Genomic DNA, 23,310 nt, shown 5'->3' with positions numbered 1-23,310 from the left:
TCCGTACTTCTCACAGATTTTCACTGGATAGATGTATGAGCACCTTCTTTGAAACCATGTTTGAAACTTTCGGTGTGGTGATGACAGCAAGCGGCAAAGTGGTAAACGCTACCACGATGCAGATCAATGCAGATAATGTAGGCAACGAACGGACTTTACAGATAAAAAGAAAAAAAAACAAGAACACGAACTTGAATGAGCTTGAACGATGCACACAATCATGCACACGTGCACATGCAGTGCGTGCACAAATCACAGAGAAGATTTAGCGCCATCTACGTGACTTGCCATTGGGCGAAGTTTCAACAGCTGCTGCTCAGCGGACCAATGGGCAACTTTTGATGATGCACAGGTTTGTTTCGCGCGATTTTCATCGAACAGGATGGCGCCTTTTGCTAGTTAATCAGCTTGCATGCCTCGTGATCAGTGCATTTAACCGCGCTGCGCGCCTTTTTTTTTTCTCCGATCGGTGTCTCCTGTAAATCGCAACCATGAATCACGACAGAAATAACGCGCCTACTGTGACTACAAGATCGGCTCTGAGGGAAATCACCAGAAGCGGTAAGCTGTGTGCATAACAGCATTTTTCTCCTTGCCGGCTTAGCGTTTTGGCGCGGGATCATGCCAACGCCTATGGGGACACGTAAACGTCAAGCTGTGCTTGGTTAGTGTCTTAAACGTATTAGGTATCTGCTTTTCTCTACTGATCGCTGCGTGATATGAAATAAAATTTGCAGTGCCGTTCCTTGGATGTTGAGGCACCGTTTTTTTTTTTTTATATTTGCCCTTGCTTCCTGCATCACAGCTGCTTTCCGTGCTCCTGGAAGCCATCGTGCTCTGTGCTAAGCACAATATTTGGCCTCTTAAAAGCCATGCATGCACGCACACTTGCTTTCTTTGTTCTGCCTTTCTTTTTCATCACTTCATGAAATTGGCGGGATCTTTCGGCACCAGATAGCGCGAAAACTGCGGTGGGCCTAGCGCGGGATCAGTCTTTATCTGTAACTAGCCATCTTGGTAGATGGTAGATGGCTCATTTCCAGCGCTAATGACGCGCATGAAATATTTGTTTATACTTTGCTGAAAAATACCGGGAGTGTACTTGTTGCGTTATACGCAGAAAGTGCGGCCACGTTTACAACATTCAGCATTTTCATCTTGGTGGCTCTTCATCGATCGCGTTAGTTCCGTTCGGGTACTCACCGTGAATACCTTTACCTCCGCGTTCACGCAGTAAATACGCCTTCCGTAATCAAGTGGACGGAATGGCGGGGCACTCAACGGGTCAGCTCGCTCAAAATAGGCTCCCTTTGATCTGTTTCTCCGACCTCGCACGACTGCAAAGGCTGCCTAACGCAAATAAAAACTACAAAGCGGACAGTATAGTAACAACCCTAGCAAAAAAACTGATAGAAATTTCTGCAAGTCTCTTAAAAATATGTATAGGTCGTACGGGTCCTTCTATTAGTCTGATTTATATTCCTACCTGACCCATAGAACTCTGTACCAGACTGGTAGGGAGCAGATAGATCTCACTGTGCCACGTACAAGACCTGATAGGATGATGTATCAGTCTTTTACAGAATACAGAGATCCTCATACAACATATAGAATTCCAACTGACACACTAATAAAGCCCGGTAGAATATTACAGAAGAGGGCAAATACGGGCTGGTTGGTACATGTTTCACGAATTGGAAAAGCGCTGGTGTAAATTCCTAGTCAAAGTTTGCTTCAGTTTCGTGTCTTTCAGGAGTGCAGAGATATTTTGCATTTTTTTTCTCCACCTGTTCTGTGGTTGATGTTGATTGCTTTTTGTAGTTTGATTATAGCAGGTTTCTTTTATTGCCTGCTACTCTGGGCTCAAGCTTTTACTGTTTAATGCGAAAATATTATTCTTGTTTTAAATGTGATCACCCTTCTGCTATTCCTGTTGTGTTCTTGACGAGAAGGTATGTGTTCATTTACAGTGAATTTCTAGTCAGTGGCTCCTTTCGTTTGTTTTATGGTTTACAACTTGCAGGATATGCAGTGTTTTGAAATACTTTCTGTCACTCCTCCTGTTGGTGTGGTTGATTTTTATTGGGTTAATACTTTCTTCACAGCATTTTTTTTTGTTTCCTGCAGGACAAGGCAGGTGTGAATACGATGTGGGTTTCATTGTTATTCAATGTAAAAACCTTTGCTGTTTTAAATGTGATCAATTTATTAGTCGTTTTTGAACTGCTTGGTACATTAATTTTGTTGTGTAGATTTTTATTATGCATTCCTTCACAAATTGTTTGCTTCATCATTTGAATTATATGTACTGCCTTTTGTGATAATACAGAAAGATTGTTTTTTACTTATTTTCTTGGCTGTCGAGAAAGCTTGTTTCTCCTCGATGCACATACTACACCTATACAACACATATAGGTACTGATAGGCCATAGATCTGGTACACTAATACGAATACTTTAATACACTGATAGACTTATATACTCAGAATAACGCTGATACATCCAGAATAGAACTAAAAGGAATTTTATCAGTGTATTAGTTGTATCGTTTCATAATGCAATAGACAGAACTGATAGGATTCTTAACAGTTTATCCTATCAGAATTTTTGCTAGGGAAGGATCCTTATTTATCCCAACATCTTATACCTTATCATCCACGGAGGTACGGCACGCTTGTTTGTTGAACTCGAGAATGCATGCATGGACAGTGAAGGGTATCCAAAAATGAACGTAGCTTTGTGTGCTTCCTTACAGTTTATGGCTCACCACCTTCCATTAGCAACATGCTCTATTTCGGATCTCCTTCCCCGTCGACGTCACCCGATGAAGAAGTCGTTCGCCGGCGCGGAAGACGGATCATATCACCAGGTAAGCAGCGCAGCCTGCTGTTCCACACAGGCGTTTTGGAGTCCTATCTCAGTTTTAGGCCATTCTACCGCATGGTTCGGAGCATCGAATGAGTTATGTCTTACCATACCATACATGCATAGCGCTTGCATGCCTGTGAAGACGTTGTGCCTCTGCTTCCAAAACTGCCTGCAGATAACCACTTACAGTTGGAGAAGAGCTGGAACTGATTTACCTTGGAATTGAAAATTTCTGCGGTGGGTTAGGAATTTTCGCTGTTTATTTGGAGGAATGGCTTGAGAATAGACTGACCAAGAGGCACAGATGCATGTATAGACAAAGGGGGGGGGGGGGGGGGGGGGGGATATTTCTGATACGCATTTGCGTGACTGCTTGCACCAAAGCTGTGGTCACACAAATGCACCAAAGCTGGTACTGCGGTATGGCAATACAAGTTCTGCAGTTACAGCTATTCCAGTCAAAAGATGCAGCACTGATCTTCACTAGCGAGTATGCAACATGAAGTCAATGTCCCTGTGACTGCCAGGTTATAAAGTGTAGGAAAGTTGCCTTTTGCTATTGATGATGACAGCGACTAACCTAGCGCCACATCTCTGTGAGAGCTATGAGTGATGCCTTCAAGATTGGCATCAGAGCAGGATTTGCTGAACCTGCCTGAGCCCTGCCGCATCACCCAAACATGGATAAGTATAAGTATTACAAATGCCTTAAGTCGAATTGACTGTGTCGCAGCACTTAAGTTTAAACCTGAGTCTGGTTACTCTGGATGCTTTGCATGTCGTATTGAGTGCGACTGTAGCCTAATGACAAAAAAAACAGTGCTATGACAAGGGACGACTGCAGACTTGTCCTTTGTCACAGCATTGTTTGTTTGTTTAGTTTTTCTTTTTTCTGTAGAATGTACCAATTAGCTCGACACTCCGTTTTACTGTACCCTGCTTACACCATGCCTTCAAGCAGGAGTCCCCTTGTGGAGGAAGGAGAGTAAGCAACTGTGAGCTGTAGCAAACATTATGATGACTATCATCAGTCCTATGTGCACTTCAGGACAAAGGCCCATATGTGTCCTTGTATATGCTCAAAATGGTTATGTACATTAATGACCACCCTACAGTTTTACTTGTAAGTGCACAACTGGAGGCTGTATAAATGCTGAGAATTCATAGCACTTTGTAAAGACATGCCGAATAGACAGGCAGGATTATCTTTTTTTCTTTTCTTTCACTCAGGAAACCAATTTGCCCTCACACCACCACGAACACCAACGAAGCGTCAGCTGCCTCCAAAAAACGGTTCCAGCGCAGAGCATCCACAGACTCCAAGCAAGGCACAGCTCTCGTTAAGTCCTGTTCGAAGTTCTCCCAGGAAACGTCTCCTCCTCCCTGCTGAAATATCGGATGCAATTGGCGCATCACCCAGCAAAAAGGCAAGGCTTCTCTGACTGTGCTTGTTCACAATGTAGATGAAAGCATGATGAGGTAGAACAAGTGCTTTTGCTAATGGATGAGCAAGGATTGTGGAAACTTGGAAAAATAATGAGGTCTAGTTGTGCACAGCCATGTGTCCTGGATGATTGATTTCTTATTAGCACCATGCTCAAGAATATAAGATACTTCTTTCCTTCTGGCATGCCTTCAATTGGAACATGTTCATTGATAAGTGGCACCATGGCACTTGGATATCAAGAGGTAAGTGGAAATACCCTCCACTGCCTCTGTTTTCATAGACCAACATAGACTAGTAGTCTCTCTGGGTGACAGAGGCTAAGGTGAAACGGTAAGCTTGGGAGGGTTGCTGGTTATAAGGCAGGCGCAGCTGTTGCCAGTATGGGGTGGTTAGTAATCACTAACCACCCCATTCATTGCAGGGCCTCAGCCCTGCAATGAACTTCACTTAGTTAATGCTGTTGGTGAACACTGCCCAGACAGTTAGTTAGGTCAGTGAAGTCATGACACTCGGTACCTGCGCAAACTATGGAAAACCTCAGACACAGCATTACTCGCTGAATGACTTGCCAAATGGCATGTATATAGTGCCCATACTCCTGACTGTCCTGTAGTCCAAGCTTTAAACTAGCCCTGAAGTGCTTTCCACCAGCACTTTCCTCCATATCCTTTGTCATCTTTGACAGTTTCTGCTCCATCACTGAAGCTGAAGAGCCCCCGTTAGCTGGCTTAATTTCACGGTCTCGCCTAAAGCACTGATTGTGACACATTAGCTAACTGGAGAAGTATGGCTGTTGCGGCAGCAAGCTAGTAGCACCATATTTTCTTTGGTGAAATGTTTATTGCTAAGCATGAAGGCTACAGTTGTGCAGCAGGAAATATGCTGCTACCATGCCTGCTTTGCAGTTTGATTTGAAACTAGCTTTGCTTCACAGGGCAGATTTCACATTATATACTCATTTCTAGTGAAAACCTGAAGGAAGAAAAAGTTTCTTGGTGTTGCACACCTTGCTTCAGGAGCCAAATTGGCCAGGTTCGCTTTTACTAGAATTCCATGTCATGTAGTTTCTCATATTTGTTGCCGTGCTATTGGAGTAAACTCAGTAATGAATAAAAGTTTGTGTTAAGTCAGGTACTGAATGTGGTAATCGCATGGCAGGACAAAGTGCAAGCAGTGGCAGTGTGTGCTTTTCGTTGTGCTTGAACAAAAATTCTGTGGCTCTTCATTACAGCTTGTGTCACCCGTGAAGCGCCTGAGGCTTCAGCCACGTGATGCTGAAGCAGAAACTGAGGTGGCCTTAACTGGCTTGACCAAGGCTCAGCTGGTGACACTTCTGAAAGATACTATGGGCCGCAGCCCAGACGCTAAGCAGGTGAGTTAGTTATGTGCATCTATTGGCACATGTGCAACTAAGGAAATCATGGGCCAAGTGCAGGGTTAAAAGCTGTTGTTTTGCTGAAATATGGCGAACTTCATAAAAATGTCGTAGTTCATATAAAGTGCTTGCATCTCCTCAGAACTTTTACAAAGAGAAAAGATGGTTGGTTGGTATATGGGGTTTAACGTCCCAAAGCGACTAAGGCTATGAGAGACGCCGTAGTGGAGGGCTCCGGAAATTTCGACCACCTGGGGTTCTCAAAATTTCCGGAGCCCTCCACTACGGCGTCTCTCATAACCTAAGAGCTAAGTGCATCTTTTCCAAAAGAGCAAGCTAAAACAGATGAGTCCCTATTCGTGCAAAACCCAGCTCCTTGAGTGGTATATGGAAGGTGTGCATTGAATAACATTAGTCTAGCATGCTGCCGAAAGTAGGTTTCGGCACGAAAGGTTTGTAGCAGGCAGCTTAACGCCACCAGTCGCTCCACAAAGCAACTTAGCTCCACAGGGGGTGCTGGCAGATCTGGATGGCATGTTGCTCTGCGATACCCTGACAGAAGGTGGGATAGCGTCTTCCCTCACTGCTTTCAAGATTAGCATGCCAGGTGATCAAGAAAAACGGCAACTTCTGAAAAGGCATCACAGTCAACATGCCACAAAGGGAAGAAAGCGCGACAGCAACCCTAATGCACAGTGGAATAGGTGGCAGCCTTTGCCACCTACTCCACTGTAAGGATTTTATGCAAGACCTCGCATTACCGCGCATGCACTTTTGCTGCAAGCTGGCAGTCGATTCTGTGAGGGGAGAATAAGTTCATTGATGTGACAAGCATGAGAGGCTGTAATAAGTGTGTGCCATTTGGAAACCCCTCGAGTTCAGATGGACAGGAAATTGTTATTTCTGAATGTTTAGGACGCTCAAATAGCAAAAATGTGGTGTGCATCGAATTGAATAGGAAATACTGTCCACAAACTATATTCTAAATTTCGAATATTCACACACACACACACACCCCTCAATGTGTGCCAGCACAATGGCCTTGACTATTTGTGGACACAATGCGTAAACAACTGTGTAATTATTTTAGAAACAGAGTATGATCGGCCTCAACCGTGCCCAGCATCCTCTCTTCCCGCTTCCTAATCTCCTCCTTCTTTCTTTGTCCAATGGTGTCCGCCAGGTCGTTCACGAGCTGCTGCCCAAGCCCGACCTGGCCCACTCAATGCAGAAGCTGGAGAAGTTGCTGCACCAAATCTATCGGGCTTTTCCGCAGAAACACTGGGGCAACAGCCGTGATGCCTTCTGCTTCCGTCGAGTCCAGATCCCAATTGAGACATTCAAGGTGAGGGTTAGCACCAGCACACCATTTTGAATCCAGGTCGTGCATGATTTGTTAGAGCAATGCAGCTAATGATATGTGCAAAACAGCAGAATGCTAGTCCTCAGGTTAACGGACATTGCACAGGGGCTAATTGGAATGTCACAGATTTGTGTGGCAGGGAGGTGAAAAGCTTGTGAGCTCTTAAGCTGTCGTGTAGGGTAAATGACCCTCTGTAGTCTACATGGCTGTGCAGTGATCCTGACAGATGTCAGGATAACCATGCAGCCAAATAAATAATGATGAAAATGTGCAAATGCTTGCATGCGCATGAAATGTACTTCGCGTTGCTTATTCTACGGCAGTGACAGTGGCAGTGACTGTAGCATTGATTACCTGGCAGTGTGAATATCTTAAACTAAACTGCATTTCCTGGGCACTACTTTGCTGAAGAAAGTAAATTCTTGGTAACTGAAAGACGTTTCATGAAGCAGTTTCAAAATGAAGATAAACAATAGCAGACCAGCCGAAATTTGATGTTTATCTGAATTAACCAGAAATACAAATTGGTTAAAATTATCATGAAGCTGGAGGTATTAGCTGATCGAAAAAACTAGCACCACATTACTATAAGTGCACCAAGATGCAGGAGTTCTGAAAACACGGGAGCTACGCAAAAAACTCGCAACAAGCTGAAACCTGCAGCTTGAATTTGTACGGATACTACACAGCATTTTTAGTCTTTCGTTGAGCTGCTGAGCCCAAGGCCATAACATCAAATCTTGACTGTGGCATCCGCATTTCAATGAATATGAAATGCAAAAAGCAAACAAACAAAACCTTGGCTCCAATTGGAATCAAATGGTCTTAATAGGTCTGCCAATTGGACTCCTGATTCCAATTGGGTAGCCAAATTGCCTTCCTTACTTCCAGCTGGGCAGTACAGTTGGTTCCACAGTTTCAACTGAATTATCCAACTGCATGGGAGGTCCACCTGGAGCATACAATTGGAGATTCCAATTGGAGCTTCCAACTGGTCCCAGGCATGAAAAAAATTATTGAGTCCAATTGGGAAACTTCCAATTGTGTTTTTGGAACCAATTCAATGTTTCAGTTGGTTCTAGTTACATACAACTGAAACCGATTGGTTCCAAATACACACTTGGAACGAATTGTAGCCTATAAGAACTGTTCATTAACTGTTCCTTGTAGTAGTAGTAGCATTGAAGTGGGCCACATACAAGCGTGCATGACATATAACCATTAGGAGCACCAAAAGCCTGAAGAGGTGAAACAAAACCAGTGTTCAATACACGTTCACTCAAATACCTTTTCTCTTCAGGCTTCTATACGTCATTCATTAAACTCTCCTCTTGAAGCCAGTGGCGCTGGTTTGTTGAGTGAAGTTATTGTATTTAATGACGACTGCAGAGATGGCGGAAATGATGAAAATACTTCAGCACTGTATGCTGCTAATGTTTTTTTTTCTTTTTCCCCAGAACTTGAGTATATCGCTGTTCTGTGCTTGTACATAGCAATATGCAGATTTGAGCCATGGAAACAATTGACTTCCAATTGGAAGCTGTAATTTCAAGTCAAATTGAAGCTCCTATTAGATGGTTTGGGTGTTTAACGTCCCAAAGCAGCTCAGGTTGTGAGAGACGCTGCAGTGAAGGGCTCCGGAAATTTCAACCACCTGGGGTGCTTTAATGACACTGACATTGTATAGAACACAGGCCTCTAGAATTTCGTCTTCGTCAAAAGGCCAGGATCGAACCCGCATCTTTCGGGTCGGCAGCCGAGTGCCATAACCCCTGAGCCACCACGACGGCTTAGCTCCAATTTGAAACTGCCCATTTGGAAGTAAGGAAAGCAACTGGGCTACCAGATTGGATTCGTGAGTGCAGTTGGCTGACCTATTGAGCCCATTTGATTCCAAGTGAATTCAAATGTAAAGCCTGATTGGACCCAATGATTCTTTCTGCCTGGGGCTCCATTTGCACATTCCGACTGGAAGGTGCAATTGGAATGCCCAATTAGGTGACCTTCTAATTGGAGCTTCCAACTGGCTCCAACTGGAAAGCTCAACTGGAAGCCAAAGATTTCGACTGAGATCTGCATAGTGCTTGGTACAAGCACAGGACAGTGAATTAATGAAGCTCTTGGAAAAAAAAAAAAAAGATATCAACAGCCTAATCTGCTGAATTGTTTTCATCATTTCCGCCATCTTTGCAGTTGTGATTAAATACAATAACTTCACCCAAGAGACCAGTGCCACTGAAAAAAAATTTTAAGTATAAATTATTTACCACTGGTTGATGCACTGCACATGGCTATCCATGTTTTCTAATGTGCTGTGTCTCATTTTAAAGAAAGAACGCACAACGAAATACTAATATTGCTGCTGTTTTCACCAGCAAATTGCAATGACGTCAGCGCAATTCCAACATGAATCTGATGCCAGGCAACAGTGCCATTTACTTCCAAATGGTTTTTGGTATTGACATTACACATTAAAATGGAATGGTGGGATAAAAAGGTTCTGTTTTCATTAAGTGTCTTTTTCTGCTGAACAAATATCAATGAGGCCACATAACTTGGATGCCATTGCCCTGTTAAAGAACTTTAGGCCGTCGAAATTAATCAAGGGCCCTCACCTATGCAGTCTCTCATAGCCCCTGTGCAGCTTCTACCCAGCATTCGTGCCTGAAAACTTCAGTTGCCAAGAGCGCAAAGAGGACATCATTTTGGTATCCACAGCCAAGCACTGCTTCAAGGCAAAGCCCTCGTGAGAGTAGTGGGGAGTCAGGCTACCGCTGAGATGTGCAGGATGGCATTCACTTTGCTGTGGTGATGTAAGTGTGCCCTCCTTGCAGCGCAAGTGCCTGGAACGGGGGCAGCAGCTGTGCCAGGCTGAGCAGTGGTGCTCCTTGCTGGAGTATGCACAGCAGGCGTGGAACTTCGTGCGCAAGATGCCCGACTGGGAGGATGCCAGCCACAACAAGGCCAAGCAGCTGTGCTTCCGATCGCTGGCCGCCCACTGTACGGCTGCTCTCAAGAAGGCATCCCTGGACCAGCGGCAGCTTCAGGCACTTGTCTCCAGGTGGGTCCGCCTCCCCACTTTGTCCCTGCTTTTATATATTGTACAGCAAGAATATGTCGCAGTGGAAATTCAGCACTTGTGCCAGCAGGTGACTCGATAACATCACAGAGCATAGCAAGCCCCAGACGGTGCATGTCACTTGGGACCTTACCATTTTATTACACCTTTTTTCCTGATCCATTCTTCTACCAATAGAAGCTGCAACTTGTAGCTAGTACTAGCTGCATGTGGTAACTGACAGCTAAACAAGGAACTCATTTGCCAGCTCCTTAACTGAAGGCCAGGCAGTTGATATATAGATTTTGAAGTTGGCACTCCAGAAACGGGAACACAAATGTTTCTTCCACTTCCTGAAGTGCAACTTTGAAACCCGGTAACTCAACTTGTATGACAGGGCCACTCCAGAAACAGGAACACAAACTTTTCTTCCACTTTCTAAAGTGCAACTTCGAAACCCCATAACTCAACTTCTATGATAGGCAGGATGATAATTTTACACTTATTGCATTCCTTGAATGATGTCGACACAAACTAATGGCATAGGCTCTAGCAATGCTGAGAGGAACTATGAGTACAGTCGTCCCCCCCCCCCCCTCATGAATAATTTCAGGAAGTAGACTTGAAGGAGCCCAAAACGCGACTGTGCACCCACGGGGAGGGTCAGGATAATGAGGAGACTTATTTGGCGATGGGATAAACGAGAAGGCAGTGTTCCAGGTTAGCCTAAAGGGAGAGACGGTAGGGACAAGATGGATCTAGACATATCAAGACGCGCCGGAATGGTGAAGACATTTGTTTGAACTTGCGTAGGATGCAGGATTCGGTCACAGAAAAGAGAGAGGTCGTTCATTCATAGAATTAGAGCAACCTTAGACTTCAGTCAACCAAAGAACAAGACCGGTTTTTGGAAAGGCTACTTGACAATATTCACATGATCAATTAGGTACTAACAGAAATGTGCAGTGTATAACTAAGCTCCATATGTAGCCGTCAGAGATTATGAGAAAGCAATTAATTCAGTCGTAACATTGGCAATCATGCAGCCGTTGCGTAACAAGGGTGTAGAAAAGCAAATATAAATTACTGGGAAATATCTGTTGGAACTGCACAGTGACCATAGTTTGACCCGAAAGACGCGAGTTCGATCCTGGCCGTGGCGGTTGGATTTCAGTGGAGGCGAAATGCTATAGGCCTGTGCACTGTGCGATATCAGTGCTTATTAAAGAACCCCAGGTGGTCGAAATTATCCAGAGCCCTCTACCACGGAGTCCCTCATACCTTAAGTCACTTTGGGATGTTAAACTCCACAAGCCAACCAACCAACCTAAGCTATAGTTGTATCTTGGCTGTACTCACTTATGGGGCCGAAATTGGGGGCTAATGAAAACAGTTGAAATTAAATTAAGGACAGTGCAGCGAGCTATTGTGGAAAAGAAAATTATTGGTCTAATATTAAGAGACAGGAAGAAGCAAAGGAGGTCGGGGAACAAACACGACCAGCGCTCGTGTCGTGATCCTTTCTGCGTCCGTGTCGTGATCCTTTCTGCGTCCGTGTCCTGTTCCGTAAAAGATGAGCTTGATTGCATGGGCAGGGAATGTAATGCGAAGATAGCTGATGGTCAAAGTTAACAGACCGGATTTTTTTTCTTTGAATATTTATAGATTTCAAGCTCTCCAAAACCAAATGAGGACCTGAAGGGCAGTGTCTGGTAATTGGACATGTCTAAGCGTATTTTTGCTGTTTTTGAACAAGTCTGACAAAAGTTGACGTCCTTAAAGGTGCAGTGAAGAGGAATCTGAATTAGTCTTTTTGCCGCGGGAACTTGACCTACACGATCCGAGCATTCTTAGAAACTGCGACTTATTGCCATGTGTGGCCGATTTCCCTAATTAAATCGAATTAACGTTTGGCTCCCGCCTTTATTTTTTGAATTCTCCCTGTACGGTGGGCGGAGTCGACGAACGTGTGGAGTGCCTTGCAGCCAGCTCCGTGGAGGCTTTGCTTTCGCTTTATTTTGTTTTCTAGGTTTCCGTGAATAAATAGTTTCATTCGCAGATAATATAGCCGCAAAATAAGCCCGCAGAAATAAAAATATGTGCGGACTATTTGCTACTATAGACTGTTACATATTACTCCGCCGATGGCAGAGCGGCAAGCCGCCATCAGCCGCCCAGGGCAATAAATCGACGTTTCTAAGAATGCTCGGAACGTGTAGATTGAGTTCCCACGGCAAAAAGACGAGTTCAGATTCCTCTTCACTGCACCTTTAAGTATGCAAGGATTTCTAAACCCAGTCATACTACTAGAATAACCGCCTATTGTTTCCAAGTACTAGTACTTCATCGTGAATAGGATTTGGACCAGTCAATTTAAACAATAAAAACAAAAACTATAAAGGTACGCCAAATTCAGTTTTCGATTTTGGTTTTAACTGGAAAAGCTCAATATCCTTAACAAGCACACTGCATAGAGCTGGCTATTGACTACGAGTTTAACTTAGTCAGGGGAGAAAATGAACAAAGCATAAAAGCCAGAGACATGGTAAAGCTTTGTACCATTGGGTTTTTGCAGTGGTGCACTTTTATGCATTGTTACACGTCTCTGCAGACTGACAGGCTCGACCTCCTTAGCACCTGCTAGCAAAGCGCTGTTTGTCCATTGTCATTACCCGCTTATAGACTTGTTACAGAGAGCAGTTCACACTGTGCGTGATGGGTGGCGCCACTAGGACGGCCATCAACTCTTGCCTTCGTGAATGAGTGCACACATTATTCATGTGTGCAGTCATACCCCAGCAGAGGCGGCTCATTTACACTCACACTCGAGTTCACTTGCTCACTCTCATGTCCACTCACTCACTCACATTCACTCACTGCGAAGTTTGCATGCAATAGACGTTTGTGTGTGGATGAGCGTTCTGCGGTCAACAATGCTTGTGTGGTGACGAGCCGCCTTGAGCTTCATCATGTTGTTTGGCCAATTTTCCAAGTTTCGCTGCTTGAAGGAAGTGGTCGCTTATCACATGTCTTCCATGGCCTGGACTAATATTACGCATGTGTGCTGCCTCACTTGCTGCTTATATACATGTATTTGGGTGTCTAAGTAAAAATAATGAATTTGCTTCGATGATAAGACATCTGCGAGTCTGCATGGGCACATTGTGGGCACATGTGGTGACTGTGAGTACTTGCTGCACTGTGGAAAATCTAGCGTTACTGAAAAGGTACGGGTGTGTTCCTCCACAGAAAGGGAAATGGCTGAAATAGGCATAAAGTACAGGTCTGCCCCGAGAAAAAAGGATGCAACAAAGGAAGCCCATTATTAATCCCTTTACAATAGCATCGTGATCTTTTTTTGGGCAATAGTTAAGAGCAAGGCTGGCTTCGGCTAGCCAGAGCGGGTATGCTGGACTGATCTGTTGACACTCCTGCCGTCCAGTACGTTCTGAAGGAGGCTTGCGAAACCAACATGGTGTTCCCGCTTGAGATCGACGCATGCAGAGACTACGTGTGCATCGCATGGGCATAGGTGTTAACACTGCACCTAATTATTGTCCCATAGTCCGTAGCGTCGTTGGTCGAGAAAACGTCTTTCGTGGAAGAACACTTATGCAGCTAACTTGTCAGCCGTTTGGCAGTGCATGCCCTTCTCAAAACTGTGGCGAGGAGGCGATACGCTTGCGCACAACATTACAGGAAAGAGGCCCACTCCACAAGTTCTTAGACGAAATCATAGTATCCGGTTCAAAGGATTCCTCATGCTGTCCAGGTATCAGTGCACGGAAAGAACTGCTACAAAGCAAATCATATTTCACACACCCATTTCACTTGCATAGTGCCGACACTTGGGCGCCACTAGTCAGAATCGCACCCTGCACACATGCAGCGGAAGCTTGCATGCAGTAGTTTACTTGCCAGGACAGCCTGTAGGAGTGCAAATTGCCAGCGCTGTCACTCTGCCTGCATGTTGCAAATAGGGAGGTGCGACTGAAAGGTGGGAATACAATACGATGGGGCTCCCCTATGTCCCTCCCAACCCTCAGTCTCCTGTTCCCTTCTCGTTAGGTTTTTGGCTATGGTGTCCGTATGTCTTTTTCACTACCTTCTCAGTATTTGTAGTTTGAGCAGCAGTGCTCGCTTCCACGATACTTTCAAGTGAAACAAAAACTGCCGCCCCTTGCTTGATTTTTATTAGCTTTCGCTTGCACAGCTTTTCTTTCTTGTTTTCTCTCCCGCGGGCAAAAATCTAGCCATACTTGGAGATTATATTTTGGATCTATTTCCCGAGTACAGAACAATTAAGTTCAAATTGTACGCCCAACCAATCAAAAAGGGATTAGCCAATTTGGTTGTCACTTCATATGCGCTGCCAAAAATTGCGGCTACATTTTGCCACCATCGGCATGAAATCAGCATTTCAGGAGCAGACTAAAATACTAAATATAGGCTGGTTCACATGCAAGCGATTGAGTGGTGCATCGCATGCGAAAATTTTCAACTTGTTGAAACCTCGCCGCTCACTGCCACGACGACTCAAAGCAGGTTTTTTTTCCGCCGCGGCAGCAGAATTCGCTGGCGTTTTTGCTTGCATGTGAAACAGGCTTATTTCCATTCCGGTGGTCTCCTTGGGCGACAAGGTATCATCCTGTGTCCCATGCTGCACAAGCAAAAAATAACCATATTCCCGATTAGTGTCGCAGGGCTTCTTCAAATACATGATAGAAACAAGAACCTCTGGCATTACCGGAAAGCACGCTATGTTTTCTGTCGTTTCTGAGCTTGAGCTGAGCCTAAGTAGTTCAGGGCTGGGCCAAGTAGGTCAGTTTCCTTGGATGGGCAATGGAAGGCTCTGCAGACTCCAGGCCCGGTCCAATCAATTAATTACGGCCAGTGCAGAGCTTTACTATGCACAAACCTGGGCACAGAGAAAAACCTAAGCATCCACCGCAGTACTCGAGATTCCATCTTATGCTTATTAGTGCCGATAAGCGGGCAATTGTTGTTTCAGCAGCCAAACACTGGAACTCGCGTATATGAGCTCGAGCCATGTAGGAGGCGTGACAAGAGACATCCATCCTCCTAGCAGTGGTAATGTGAAATTCAATCCAAGGGCCTCTCACAACCTGAAGTGGCTAATTGCACCCGTGAAGAGACTCCGCCTGCCCACGCCAACGCTGAACTAATAAGGCGAACAGGAATGAAAGGCTGCCGTTCTTGTGCCAGTGGAATCCTCTGCCTCTGTCACCCAAAGACACTGGCATACTGCCTAGCCTTCGAGCGCCCTCGGCACTGAACATTTGCTCCCTTCATCTGTCGACAACATGATAAAAGCTAAAGGAATACCATCGTCACGAAATACACACCACAAAATTCGCCATCGCATCCACCCACCACTCACACCAACTCTTCACTCATGTCCACTCACCACTCAACATCCACTCTCACTGAGATGCAAGTGCAAGTTAGGCGATATGAGTGCACTCGTAGTAAGGCCCCTGTTTTCCTGCGATTCCGCGAAAAATTGTGGATTTAAGCATTTGTTGCTAAACTGTGTGCTAGAAGTCACATTCTATTTTTTGATGCTCCTGTTTATGGACATCAGTAGAAACAACAGTATAATGAGAAAATGACTGTTTTGCTCTATCTGCATGAAATTTTAGAAGGAATATTGTTACGAATACAATGCTGTTTCAAACTCGTGTGAACCATGGCCAAGGCCCCTCCGCGAAATGAAGGGGGGGGGGAGTGGTTCAACTCAGCTGAGTCAGGTTATATGGCGATAGTCAACCAAACCAGTGGCCAATGTCGACCTTTTCCGCTTGAGATACTCGTTGCCTGTTCCACCGTCTCTCCGAGCATACCTCCCGTTCTTCACCGTTTCATCAACTCAATGAGCCCGCTTTTGTGACTTATCTCTAGCCATCACGGCTTCATGACTCTCTCCGTCGTAGGGTCGCTAGAAGCAGCTCGGCAGCTTCAATGCTCAGTCGAAGAACTCGTCAGGTGACTAGCTCTGGCTCCATGTCTCTGTGATGTCTAGGTGGCGAACGCTGGCCTTTATTCAGCAAGAGCGAATCACATGGTTAGTCAGGTGACACAAACTGCCAAGAGCGAGAGGTCAGAGTGGTGGTCGCCGAAGCGGCAGAACTAGCAGTAACAACTGTGACAAGTCACATGGTACATCGTCACAGCCACCCCTGCGGCAAGCCTCCAGTTAGAGGTCAAATCGAAGTGACATTTGACCTTCAGCTTTGCATTCGACATGCTTATTTAGCAGGCAATGCTTCAGACCTGTGTGCCACAATCGAGCGAAGCCAAGCCTCCGATACTTTAATGCAGGCAGCCTCCAGCGCAGCAGCAGCAGCTGCTGCCACCTCTTTGCCATGACTTGGCATTTAAAGCTGCCCAGTTCCGAGGCCTTGCTTTTCTTACTCCACTAAACTTTTTCAGTGCCTTCTCATTCACGACTACCTGTGCAGCCTTCTTTCTATATAGCCACCATCTCCTTTGCACTTATACGCCGCGCAATTTGCCCCAATGTCATTTCAAATCTAGCTTCTCCTAGTATCTCTTTAACTACCTTAAAAAGCTCGGTTAAAAAAATGCACACCATTTTCATATCTTCGTTCTGAATATTCTAGTGTATCTCCCATGGAATTTTGCAGATTATTAGTTTTTCAATTAGAGCAATTTAAAATTTTCCACCGCAGAAAGTTAGGGGCACACTCGTGAGCGTACCAACCAATGGATGATCTTGCAAGAAGCCAATATTGGTCTGCAAAATAGGTTACTCTCATTTGAGCTTCAGCAAGAATTCAGTTCATGCAAGTATAATAGATTAGGTTTGGTTTGGTTTATTGGGGTTTAATGTTCCAAAGCAACTCGGGCTATGAGGGACGCCGTAGTGACGGGCTCCGGAAATTTGGACCACGTAGGTTTTAACGTGCACTGACATCGCACAGTACACGGTCCTCTAGAATTTCGCCCCCATCTAAAGTCGACTGCCGTGGCCGGTATCGAACCCACGTATTTCGGGTCAGCAGCCGCGGCAGGTAAACATAATTTTATTCTTTCACTTATTGAGTTATTCTACCATAATAATAGACTTTTTTTTTTTTGGTCTCAAATATTCCTGCTACTTGCAAAGTGGCTCTCACATTTCTCAAGTGCAGTTCTGCCGTTCTGGCAGAGACCTGCAGAATGCTACCGCCATTGTGTTATGCATAGCAACACCAGGACACTGCATTTGTTGTCCTGCAGGTTCCGAGAGATGAAAGAAGACAGCCCCTGCATTGCCTCCCCTCTTAAGCTTGCCGAAGCACAGCTGGAACAGCCTCACCAGTAGGACACCACTCTGTCCGCCATGGAGGCCAATGACCATGCACAAGAAGACTCGTTTTGCTTGTTTTAATTTTTATTGTCATCAATATCATTGTTTCTCTCTCTCTCTCTCTTTTACTTATATACACAATAAAAATCATGGGCCTTTTTTGGTCACTTTCTGTCTCCTGCAGTCGTTCACTTTTGAAAGTGCGTGAGCTTGCGGTCATTTGCGCGCGACCAAGGACGCGCGCGCCCCCTTCCCCTCTTTAAAAATGAAAAAAAAAAACTATATACCTTTCTCATCATTTTTTTTTCCCTTCACATTTAAAAAAAAATAACCCCTGTCCCACTTGTTAAAAAGAAATGGTGCCAAGAAGCAATGCTAGACTAGATTCTCCATTATGAAAACAAAAAAAAAATACAGGAGTCAAAAACATTAAAGCAAAGCATAAAACACTTGAAAAACATTTGCATGAAATAATGCTCGCAGGACAAAAAAAAAAAATATGCGCAGTCACATTCTCGGAAACAAAGTAGTCTCTGCGTTCTCTGTCGAGACAGAAGAAAGCTGCTTGGCTGGATTGCGCACAATGCATCGAGAGGAGGCTGCTACAGTGCTGCTTGCTATGCTTCCAAATGCTAAAAAAAGTGTCCTTGCTCGACAAACGAGACAGATGTAATTGGTTTCAAACATCGCACACAAGCACTTACAAACTCTGCTATGCTGCCTTGTTTTAAGAAAAGAGAAAACTGGAACAAACGGTCGGAGACAGCGAGACAGAAGAAAAAAAAGAAAGAAAAACGGGGTTATGATGATACATGTGCCTTTGTGTGTTTGTGTGTGTATCCACATATGTGTGTGAAGGGGCAACGGCTTAGTACAGCGGGGAAAGGCCGTGATTCCAGGGGAGCCTACTAGTATAGCGAAAACTCTTATTCCCTCCCTGCCCGGTCTGACGGGAGGAGGGAACAACGTGGCAGTGTGGCATCAAAATTTGATGCAATTTTTTTTGGAAAAAGGAGGAGGACAAAAAGACTTGGTGCTCTTTCCTCCCCAGGGAACCACAGCTCCCCCTTTTTTTTTTTAAAAAAAAAAGAAGGTCGGACACACATGATGAGCACACTAGACACACGGAGTAAATGGAGATAACACGACCCCGAAAGCAAACCTGTTAAGGAAAGTTTGAGATTTCAGAGAAAAAAAGAAAAGCTCGCTTTAATGCTCTCTTCAGTGAGCTGTGTCCCCATTCTTTGGGCAGACTGCTACAAACGGATGCGAGATGCGTGCAAACTCGCTTCAGCTTGATTTAGCAGCAATTGCGCGTTGAGAAAACATGGCTCTCACTGCAATCACATCTAGAGTTGGCATGCAGACTGCTGTATCAAAATGAGGTACACGAGAACAATGCAGCTTTCTGCTGCGGCCATAAACAATTGGCCAATAAGGGCATGCCAAAGTTGGAAGTGTGTTGGTAGTCAGTCAGCCATGCCATGAGCCACTTCCGACTCGAAAACAGAGCAGAGCATTTTTAATTTTCCTTTTTCCCTGAAAGTAAACAAGCACTGCCACCAGTTGCACAACTTTCATGCATTTCATTTCGAGGCCTGCACAAATCGTACCTACATCGGCCAGAAAAGAAAGTACAACTTTTGGCTCCTTTGCCTGTGTATGGGAGGGCCTCTTGAGAAGAGGTATTGCCCGGCAGCTGGAGTTCACAAGGTTGAGCTTGTTCATAGCCCCTTTGTGCAGCAATTCTCTCTCTCCCGATTTCTTCTACCACAATCGTGTCATCGACTTTCACAGGCAAATGCACAGTGCGCAAAACGGCCTTACGACTGCATCATCCCAGGTGTCCAAAACGGAGATGATGGCCCAAGACATACAGCTTGCAGTGCCACTCAGAATCGGAACACAGCCCAGCACTCGATCTTTCCAATTTGAGAATCGTGTGACAAAAATTAAGAGGGGAAAAAAAAAGTAACAAAAGCAGTTATTTCACACTCTTCCCACAGTCCGACACAATTCCCCCTCTCCCTCGGGTGGCATCTTCAATGCATCTGCGTGTGGGTGTGTATGCAGCAATATATTTATATATATATCAATGGCACTATTTACACTGCATGAAATCAACAACAGGTAGGACAGCGAGTCAGTCAGTCAGCGATCGAGCATGTGTGAGAGAGAAGAATTGAAAAGCAGAGATTTGCGCCGCTACCGGCCCAGAGAAGACACAAAACTGACAGGAGGGCAGGGATGGTGGGCCACCCGAGACCCCTCTCTGACGCAGGTGGAAATGCCCTCGCACCCTTCCTCTTCGTTGCGTGGAACTGTTTGCATTATCTTGCGGAAAAAGAGAGGCGGCCCCTTGGGGTGTCGCCTGGATACATCAGCCCAACCCTGGGCAAACTTTTCCCGGAGAGAGCGTGTGGTTTCCCCAGAGGATCTCAATGCGCAAAGTCTCTCGTGTGCTTGACTCCCGCTAATGAGTGAGTTTTGCGCTAATTTCTCCTCAAGCACGCTTGCCAAAGGCCACGCAATGTGCCAAAGAATTTCAAGACATGCTACACCACTAGATCAGCACATCTTGGAAACGTAACACATCGGAAGGCTCCCTGCCTTGATTCGTGGTGCCTAAAGAGCTGTGTCAACTTCTCATCGTGGCCAAATCTCTGAAGTGCAGTAGTGTAAGTGTGTGTATTACAGCTTTTCTTCCGAGTTGCCATTCTTCTAGCACAAGCAGTAACTCTTCACTTCAGCAGTGAGAAATCTATGGGAAACAGCACGCTTGCTCACAGCATCTTAAATTTGTATATGCACTGAAGGCAGCTTGAGCATGACCTTCAATGCGCTAGCTCGACAATATAATCCCCCCCTTGATAAAAAAAGATAAAAAAATCACTTCACTAAACGATCAAACTGAATGCCCTAACGTAACAGCTGGCAATGGAGAAAATTTTTCTACATCGTTTTCTCTTGAAAAAAACTTCCAAATTGAGGCGGCCAAGTGCTGTTACTTTATCTAGCCCTAAAGAAGACCTAATGAAAGAAGAGAACGAGGAGGAAAGAAATGAGACAGCAAGAAAAAATACCTGACAAGAATTCGCCACAGGTAATTCAACTGAGGGCGACACTGAAGGGGGTGAAATTTTACAATCTGGCTTTCCATAAGTAGAGAACAAGCTGGCGCAGTGATGCTGAAAAGGAGTGAAGGGAGACATGGGAATTAGGGCAGAGAGGGAGAGAAAAAAAAAAACAGGAGCAAATAAATATCAATCCCGGTGTTTCTCAAAAATGTGCTCCGCCACCTGCCTTCTGTGTACTACATATGCGCTCTCTCTCTTTTTTTTTTTCTGCAGGTCAGCCAATTCGTGGGGAGGGAGAAAGGTGGCGCACAGCATATTTATATATTTATAATGTATGTATAATATTTATAGCTATGTACAGTAAGATACAGCATGTCTCGACCATGGCGCGCGCCCACAGTGATGCGCAGATGATGTACAGGTAGTATAAATTATTCTCTCTCTCTCTCCAGTCTCGGCACGAGCAACCAAGTGGCAGCCCCTCCCGCCCATCCTCCTCACCCACTCCCATACACTCCTCCTACGGAGGCACGGGCCCATGATCGGGAAGGAGGGCGTCGGGGGCACACCCCTCTCTCTATGTACAGGTGACAACGGACACACTCCACACCCCTCCAGCTAGCTATGTACAGTGCCACACTCCCCCACCCAACTCCCAGCGGGGCTACGGCAGCGCCCCCCACCACACCGCTCGGCCACGACGGCAGTGTCGACAGCCACGCCCCGACACCGACACTACCGCCCTCCCGCAGCAACCCAAGTACAGCTGCAACTGTCTCTCTCGCTGCTGCAGTGCAAGAGGCAGTGCCTCTCAGGGTTCTCAAGCAAACGTGACGCTAGCAAGGACAGCCAAACGGTGTACGCGATTATTGGTGGCTCCACCACTTGTCTGGTTACACTCACAAAAGGTCAATGCCAGTGAGACTACGTTGGCGATGTGACCTCGTCAGGCTTAATAAAAGGAACACAATCAAGCGCTCGAAATTCAATTCTATGGGAAACTCGGGAAGAAACAGCTAATGCCGACACCTGCGCATTTTGTGTATGCACGGCCGGCAATACATGGGGATCTGATCCACAACCTGAATCTCTTTCCACACTAATTTACGCATTTTGAGCTTTGTTGCACCTAAAGCTACCCTATCACTGACAGTGAGAAATAAAAACATACAAAATTTTGGTTCGTCCTACAAGAAAAGAACGCCACATGTCAAAAGATAAAAAGAGCATAACAGCAAGTGACCTGCCATGCTCTACAGTAAAAGCTCCCGTAAGCAGTGTGCAGGTGTGAATTTTTTTGCTGTCTGAGGCCTTGTGCACAGCCTCCATTACTTGTCCACAAATATTTTGAAACACCCAAATAGAAGATTTATCCTGCAACAGGGAGCTCCACCTCAATCGTAACAACTACTCCACTGCAAGGTGCTTATAAAGGGAACACCCCAGTGGGAGAGAGCTCAGCACGTGATCTTCCTCAGGAGTGACATCACATAACCTCAGCATGCCTAGTACTGACTCAGCAACTGGAGATGCAGCAGACTTGGCTCCCAGGGCTTAACGAATTTGAGATGCAACTAAAAGAAATCTGAAACCTGGTGAGCTTTACCGCAAGCTTACACTAACAGTACTTTCATTCCTTTGGGTCAGCTGCAATGGGCTAACTATTTCTGCAGGAAACCCCCTGCTAGTGTGAAAGCACTCCCGCTGACAACAATTTGGTGACACTCTGCTAAGCAAATGCAAAATGAGATGGGATCAATGTACTGAAGCTTTATGCAATGAACGTTTGCCCTAGGTGCTCCCCTTTCTAGGCCTTAGAATACAACTGCAAAAGGCTGCCCACCCAGCCCAACCTACATGCTCACTAAAGAGCCAAGACTGCTGCAAGCTCACCAGCCAGCCAGTACAAAAAGCAGACCCTGGCTGCCAGACAAGCAGGTCAGACGCGAGGAAAGACCCAGCGTGCGACAGTGCCCCCCGCGTCACGTGGTGGCGCCCTCTGGCAGTTGTGTTGGGGGAGTGTGGCCTCTTCCCTCCTCTCTCCTAGGCGGGGGACGCATCAATGAGAGACGACAGGTGCCGAGTCGACGCAGACGCCCAGCATGGGCGAGTCCTCGCCGTCGGGCGCCCGCGCGTACGGGGCCCCGTAACCGTGGTGGTAGCCGAGGGTGTCCATTGGGCTGAGGCGCTGCTGCTGCAGAGGCTGCTGGGGCGGCTGTGGAGGCAGCTGTGGTTCGGCCACCAGGCGGCCACGACTGCACCGGGCCTCTGCGGAGGAGGCGCCCGCCGCCTTGGAAGGTGCCATCATGCAGTGCAACGACGAGTGCAGCATGGACGCAGGGTCCGACCGAGTCCGGCTACTTGATGAGGACGCTGCTGAGCAAGAGACAGGGCGAACGGAAGAGGGGAAAAGAAAGTTACTGGGGCTGTCCACACAACCAAGCAAGAATAGCCCCAGAGTTGGATACAACTCAAGAAAGAGGCGGCAAATGCCCCTCAATGGAGACCTTCTAACCAATCACAGTAACTCATTGTCATGGCTTCACGGCTGATCACCTAGCACTTACAAGCCACCTGTGATTACATGCTAGCAAGCGCCAGGCAATTGACCACAATGTCACGACAATAAGCCAACACCATAAGTTGGTGGGTCTCCTAAGAGGGGCATTTGTAGCATTCACTCTGTTGTTCTTGAGCTGTGCCCAACTACAGACATAAAACGAACTGCGGTGCGTGTAGTATTTTGCACTGTGTCAATGCTGTCTCTTCAACACACGCCACAGGTCATCA

General features: G+C 45.9%; 2 protein-coding genes across 9 annotated transcripts in view; one reads left to right on the top strand and one right to left on the bottom strand.

Annotated features, from left to right (window-relative positions):
* The first annotated feature begins 255 nt into the window (after nt 1-255).
* On the top strand, nt 256-17,610 carry LOC149340985 (uncharacterized). Its single transcript, XM_089549938.1, has 7 exons — nt 256-561; nt 2,755-2,868; nt 4,098-4,294; nt 5,546-5,686; nt 6,873-7,034; nt 9,887-10,113; nt 17,374-17,610. The coding sequence occupies exons 1-7, from the start codon at nt 492-494 to the stop codon at nt 17,456-17,458; spliced, it is 996 nt and encodes a 331-aa protein (XP_089406064.1). The 5' UTR covers nt 256-491; the 3' UTR covers nt 17,459-17,610.
* The window catches only part of mnb (minibrain), a 103,509-nt gene continuing 97,708 nt past the window's right edge, over nt 17,510-23,310 (bottom strand). For 7 of the 8 annotated variants that reach the window (XM_089549931.1, XM_089549934.1, XM_089549928.1 and 4 more), the window contains one exon: nt 17,510-22,896. In XM_089549931.1, coding sequence (XP_089406057.1) covers nt 22,580-22,896 — 317 coding nt within the window. In that variant the 3' untranslated portion in view covers nt 17,510-22,579. The remainder of the gene's footprint in view (nt 22,897-23,310) is intronic. The other variant, XM_089549929.1, reaches the window with a different exon arrangement.

Source organism: Amblyomma mixtum, chromosome 6 (genome assembly GCF_055824585.1).
Source record: "Amblyomma mixtum isolate Tamu chromosome 6, ASM5582458v1, whole genome shotgun sequence".
NCBI classification, from domain to species: domain Eukaryota; kingdom Metazoa; phylum Arthropoda; class Arachnida; order Ixodida; family Ixodidae; genus Amblyomma; species Amblyomma mixtum.
The sequence above is the reverse complement of the archived record's forward strand: the minus strand, read 5'-3'. Positions and strand labels throughout refer to the sequence as shown.

Bases quoted from the DNA above. Each gene is read 5' to 3' on its own strand.
- LOC149340985 (XM_089549938.1), top strand. From the start codon at position 492: ATGAATCACGACAGAAATAACGCGCCTACTGTGACTACAAGATCGGCT. The intron at 2,869-4,097 runs GTAAGCAGCGCA...TCTTTCACTCAG, and splicing joins AAGACGGATCATATCACCAG to GAAACCAATTTGCCCTCACA. The intron at 5,687-6,872 runs GTGAGTTAGTTA...GGTGTCCGCCAG, and splicing joins GCAGCCCAGACGCTAAGCAG to GTCGTTCACGAGCTGCTGCC.